A 6,522-nucleotide genomic window follows, 5' to 3' on the forward strand; every position below is an offset into this window, starting at 1 on the left:
ACTTACTTTATTTGGTTCAATGATATTTTATTTTATGGTTTTGTACTTAACTTGCATTCTGTCATAACTTATGTACTTAAGTATTTATTTATTCGGTTATTTATTTATTTATTTATTTATTTAATCGACCATAATGCGAACGCGGCTGCGATCGCTTCGATTGTTTCAACCTCGTCGAGAATCCGTTCGTCCATTTTCGATCATTTTTACTTACAACGCATCCTTTTTTTTTGCCAACTTACATAATTTCACATCTATACGTCCCCTTGTCGCAGTTTATTTATTCTCATCGTTCGTATCTCTTGCGCGTGTTTCGAGATGAAACCTAAAAGCGTATCTGTTGAAAATTTGGGAAATCTGCTCGAGCAAATAATCGATAGAGCCCTCCTACGAGACAATGGTTAGTCTGCTGCGGTTCCTTCTTTATTTTCCCCCATAAAAATACCCATTCTTTCCGTATCAACTACCCTGATAGAACAAACAATACGATTTCATCCAACAACCGTTCACAAGCGGTACCACCCCAAGATGAAGGTGCTCGAACAACCGAAGAGTATTTACTACATTTTATTGTATTGTATTTTATTTAAGTCTACTTAATTCCATTTAAAAGAAAGAAAGTAATATAAAAGATAAAATAAAGGATGTATAAACCCTCAGGGGCCGCGGAGCTGCAGGCCGCGGTACGGGTGTCACGATCCCGAGGTGCCCGAGTTGGTGTGAATGTGGAACGAATGGGGGAAAAAAAAAAAAAAAGCGTGCAAGTGGAGGAAAAAAAAAAAAATGAATGAAAGAGGAGATGAAAGTAATTTAAGGCGCAAATGTAATTTAAGGCGCGAATGAGAATGAAAGCATGAGTGAAAGAGGTTAAAAATAAAAAACCTGTGGCCATGTTTCGCAGGAACGGGGGGCTTGCCTTAACCGGCTGGCCCAAGGGGAGACAACCTCTTTCAAAATCCTTAGCCCCAAGCTGCGGTGCGTGGTGAGGAGGGCGCGTTGCAGTCTTGCACACTGCAGCGTGGCTGGTGAGGGCACCAGTCGCTAGCGACCACCCCCGGGGAACGGGCGCCTCCCGGGTTGTAATAGCCTTACCCAGGCAAGGGCGGCTCTGCCTGGGTGGACCTTTTTGACCGACCCCAATCGTGGGATCAAGTATGGATTCATTTTTTAACACAAAAAAAACAAACACCGGGGTTGGGGGGAAGGAGAAGGAAGGACGTAAAGAAGGAAATGGTAAGGACGACAGGATGGGAAGGGAACAGAGGAAAGTCTTGGAGGAAATTTTGATATTGACAGAAAGGATAGGAGAAATATACAAAAGTAGTGGAAACCTTAGTAACGAAAAGAGGAAGGAGGCAGATGGGGAAATCACGAGGATAGGGAAGAAGGTAAGAGAAATAATGAAAGAAGAGGAGGTAGAAGTTGAGGAAGTAATGGAGGTGCTAACGGGATGGCCTGTGAAGGTGCAGAAATTAGTAGGAAGAATTGGGGATAGTAGGGGGTTCAGTAAGAATTTGAAAGAAGAACTAATTAAAGCATGGAGGGAGGGGGCCAGACAGGTGCAGGAATGGACGCAGTATAGGATGAGGATAGAAAGTGAGTTGGACACGGAAGAGAATACGGAAATGGAATTCGAAAACAGCGAAAGGATAGAAGAGGAGGGAAGCGGTACGGCGGAGGGGAAAAGGAAAAGGTCGGATCGGAACACCGATCCGGACGAGTCACCCACCAACAGAACTCCGCCAGGAAAGAAAAGATACGAGGAGAAAGAAGGGAATATGGATAGGGATATGAACATAGCCGGGAGGGACGGAGAAGGTAGTAAAATAGAGGCAATAAGGGTAAAGGTGCAAGCGGACAAGGGGGAAAAATTCGAAATAAAAGTACAGGAAATGAAGAAAAGAATAGATGCCAGCAAATTAAGTATAACGGGAATTAGGAAAATTAGAGGGTCAGAGGATATTTTAATATTAGTACAAGGCGAGAGAGATAAAAGGATATTAGAAAAAAGACTGGACGATATAGGAATGAGTATGCAGGAAATAGGGAAAAGGAAAGGGAAAATATTCATCCAGAATATAGAGCAGACGATCACGGAGGAAGAAATCAGGGAGGAAATAAGGAAACAAACAGGGGACGGCACAGCGGAAATAGTTTTCGTGAGAATAGGGGCCTGCATAAATATGGAATTGGAGAAGGCAAAAGAAGTTATTGCAAAGGGAAGCATAAGGTTGGGGTGGTGCAAATGCCGGATCAGCGAGTACGAACCGAGGTATAGGTGCTACCATTGTGGTCAAATGGGGCATACGAAGATACAATGTAGGAGCGCAGTGAAACTGTGCTACAAATGCGGGGAGGCAGGGCATGACGCGAGTGACTGTACGAAAATAGTGGAAAAACTGACAAGAATAAGGGAGGAAATAAGCGAAAAGGGAATGGAAAGGGTGGTAAATAGAGAAATTGAAAACATGAGGAAAATGATCAGCCCCGGGATAAGGGATGTGAGTGGTACGGTGGAAGATACAGGGGAAAAAACAAGAAGCATAGGAACACAGACGGAGGGGGATAGCGAAAGTAGAACGTGGGCGGAAAGGGTTGGGCAGAAGGCGGTAGTAGGAGGAAACGGTAAGAGCAAAGACGCACAAGGAAATGCAGGAAGGAGAGAGATGAGAGTCAGGAAAGGGGCGGCCGTGCTGGTAAAATCGGATAAGAATTACGATGAAATGCTGAAAGAATTGAAGGGCAAATTGGGATCACCCGGAGGCATAGTGATAGACAGAATAAGGAAAACTAGGACAGGAGGGGTTCTCTTTGAGATACAAGACCCGGAAGAGGCTAAGAGGTGGGGACAACAGATAAGGAGAAGTATGGGAGAAAATACTAAGGTTATGCGAATGATAGAAAGGGATGGTATTAAAATAAGGGGGATTGAGGGATCTATGGAAGAGAAAGAATTAAAAAGTAACATTATTAGGGAAACTGGAATCAGTGAAGAGGAAGCGGAACAGGTCGAAGTTGTCAGGATGATATTAGAACCATGGCAGGAAAAGACAGCCCTGGTGAAATTACCTAAAAAAGCTGCAGACGAATTATGTGTGAAGGGGAAAATGAGGATAGGATGGACACTCTGTAGGGTATTCAAAATGAGTAGGCTGTTGGTAAGATGCTGGAGATGCGGGAGGTACGGACATGGCTCCATGGAGTGCGAAACAGGGGGGGAAGTAACACAAACGGATAGAGCGATCGAGGAGGCAATTAGGGATATAAGAAGTATAGGGGAGGCTAAAAAAGGATATATGGAGGTGGAGGAAAGGAGGAAAACGCAAGGAAGGCAGGAAGAGAGGGCAGTAGTAAGGAAGCTCGTAAGGCAGAACACAGCTTAAAGGGGGAAGGAAGGAAGGAAAGGAAGGAAGGAAGGAAAGAAAGTAGGTAGGAAGGGAAGAAAAGGTAGGGAAGGGAAGGAAGGTAGGAGAGATAGAATGGATATAAAGGTTATACAGATTAACTTGAATAACTCAAGGATAGCCCTGGATAGCCTCAAGCAAATGATGTTGGAAAATGGCACGGATGTTGCAATTATATGTGAACCACCAAGGAATATAACAGGAGGGATGTGGTTCATGAGCCAGGACGGCAAGGCTGCAATCCTAGTTAAAAACCCGAAAATTGCAGTAGGCATAATTGAGCAGGAGCGGGGAAGAGTGGGATTAGAAATAGAAGCTAGCTCGCCGGCGTCTAATCCCCGGGCACACGCATTCACTGAAACACGGAGTCGAATGTTTGGGTCCGGGCTAGACGCCGGCAACTGTCACCGCGGAGCAATGAACTTCATCGCTCTTTCTCGCTCCAACCGCCGAGACATACGTCATCGGGGCAACAACCTCGCCGAGCGATCGTTCACCGGCGATCGATCCATTGGACCGATCTTTTTCGAAAATGTCCAATCCGGGTCGTCGGTGGCAGTCCCTCGGCGGGGTATAAAAGCCGGACGACGGTCCGCGGCGGGCGTATTCTCAAGGTGTTCTCAAATCTGATCCGAAACTACGCAATTACTTAATATCGCTGCCGCTCCAGCGTGTTTTCATTTTCATCATCGTTACAAAGTTTCGCGCTTTTATCGTTCACGATTCGGTGCTCCCGTACGTGAGGACTTGTACAGCGAGCTACGCTGACGTTTATCATTTAAGAGACATTATACTGTTTTATGTACTGTTGGTTGAAATCTGTATCCTTCCTAAATCTACATTAAAGTCAAAAGAAACAAAGTGAAATATGGCAAAGCTACTTAAGTGAAACTTAAGTAAGAAAAGAATCCTCTATAAACAAAACAAAATAGTATTGTAGATAGAAGGCCCGCCTCCTCACGGCAGGGACCGAAACACTGGGTCCAAGACCCAGTGGCTATATGGCCTTTATAAAAAGTAAATAATAAAAAGTACAGAAATATATGTATTCCCGAAAGGGAAGTATTCATAACAAAAGAGAAGCAGAATAAAATTTAAATCACAAAGAACAAGTCAGCAATAAGCTAAAGCTCGAAGGCTGCACAAAGGAAAGAGGAACAATATGTACAACGCATAATTTAGAAGTTATTCGAGCTGATCAACTTAGGTGTCTTACTCTGTATATATAATATTCTGTATCGTTTACTTCCGTATCCCGTAATACGATCAATTATTTGAAAATATATTATTTTAAATATGGACTAATTATAAGTGTGTTTGTCGAAACTGAACATCAAAATTCTTCCCTTTTCCAACCTACATTACTATCAAAAATTCGTTTTTATCGTTTCAAAATGCACAAAATTCATAAAAGTTACACTATGTATGTATAACCGTGATACAACAATATCGTCCAGGTAAATAAAGTTCCTTACAAACCAGATAATCAAATGTTTGTGAACTTTTGTGAAGTTACTGAAATTCGGTAACTTATATTCCCGAAAACTGGATCGCGATACAAGGTCGATTAGGCTATTTTCTGGCATAAATTCATTTCCATATTATGAATTTCTCGGCGGAGAGCTTGCATGAGTTTGGTCTTAGAGGTCATTTTAAACGACCCATATGTCGCCGCACCCCTAATTTATGTGCCATAATTTATTTTCGTTAGTATAGCATTAGCCTAATTTTTTCATTAGGAAAAAATTTTCGAAAAATTTTTTGAGAATTTTTGTATATCTTCGATTTTTTATTTTCCGCGATTTAATTTTCGCCTAATTCCACCTACACGTTGAACCAGTGGGTTTTTCATCTCCCCCCTCCCCAAAATTTCTTTTTATGGAACGAGAAATGAAGGAGTTGGTTCGGATTCCCGGGAGTTTAGGTTATAGAGTATCTACAGGGTGTCCCGTAATGCTAGGATCACCCGGAAATGGGGGATTGCTGGGGTGGCCCTGAACAACTTTTTCCTTATCCAAAATGTAGTTTGAAGCTTCGTTTTCGAGTTATTAACGAAAAAACGCCACCGGGCAAAAAAAGGCAGGAAGAAAATAAAGAAATAGAGGAAAAGGAAGAAGAGAGGGAGAAAGGAAAAGGGAAAACCCTAGCCATAAGGGTGAGGGTAAAAACAGAGGAGGGGGAAACGTTCAGTAAAAAAGTAGAGGAAATAAAAAAGAAAGTAAGTATTGGGCAAATTAAAATAGCTGGAATTAAGAGGGTAAGGGGTGGACAAGATATATTGTTTGTAATAGAGGAAGAAAGGGATAGAAAGACTCTGGAAGAAAAATTGCAGCGCATAGGGGTAGAGATGGTAAAATTAGGGGTAAGAAAGAGGAAAGTCTTCGTACAAAACATAGAGGAAACGGCAACAGAGGAAGAAATTCTAAGGGACATAAGAAGAGAAGCAGGGGGTGGCGAAATCGAACTTACTTTTACAAGACAAAACAGATTTCGGGGAAAAAACATATGTGTGGCAATGAAAAAGAGAACGGCAGAAGGGCTGATAAAGAAGGGGAAAATAAGGGTGGGTTAGTGTACATGTAGGGTCAACCGATTCAAAATAAGCTGTTTTAACTGTAGGGAAGAGGGACATGGGAGGGAACAATGTAAAATCAAGACGAAAATATGCTATCAATGCAAGGAACCTGGACACGACAGGAAGAACTGCAGAAAAGGGAAACAGGGAGAAGTGGAGATGAGAAAACCGAGAGGGGAAAAGTGAGGGGGGAAATGAAAGTGGAGGCGGAAATAATGGGAGGTGTGTCAACCAAACTCGGGAAGGGAAGACTAATGAAAAGGAGGTAGAGGATGAAAAGGAAGGGATAAGGATGAGGTCCATTGGGACGCAAACAGAGGACAGTATAGGAGTGATACCCTGGGCCCAGAGGGTAGGGATTAAGTCACGGGAAAACGGAGAAAGTAATAAGGGGACAGGAGTAACTAAGAGATTGGAGGGAAATAAAGACCAAAAAAGGGGTAGCCATTTTGGTCAGAAGTGAAAAAGGATATGAAAGAACGCTGAGGGAAATAAAGGAGAAAGTGGGGTCACCGAATGGGAAAGGAATTAGGGGCATAAGAA

The 6,522-nt window shown here is 42.8% G+C and overlaps 1 protein-coding gene across 1 annotated transcript in view; it reads left to right on the forward strand.

The window, feature by feature from the left end:
- The first annotated feature begins 3,479 nt into the window (after window positions 1-3,479).
- LOC108577475 (histone-lysine N-methyltransferase SETMAR-like) overlaps window positions 3,480-6,522 on the forward strand; it is a 4,501-nt gene continuing 1,458 nt past the window's right edge. The window contains exon 1 of the mRNA XM_017940631.1: window positions 3,480-3,675. Coding sequence (XP_017796120.1) covers window positions 3,480-3,675 — 196 coding nt within the window. The remainder of the gene's footprint in view (window positions 3,676-6,522) is intronic.

This window comes from Habropoda laboriosa, unplaced genomic scaffold (genome assembly GCF_001263275.1).
Source record: "Habropoda laboriosa isolate 0110345459 unplaced genomic scaffold, ASM126327v1 scaffold797, whole genome shotgun sequence".
Classification (NCBI taxonomy): Eukaryota; Metazoa; Arthropoda; class Insecta; order Hymenoptera; family Apidae; genus Habropoda; species Habropoda laboriosa.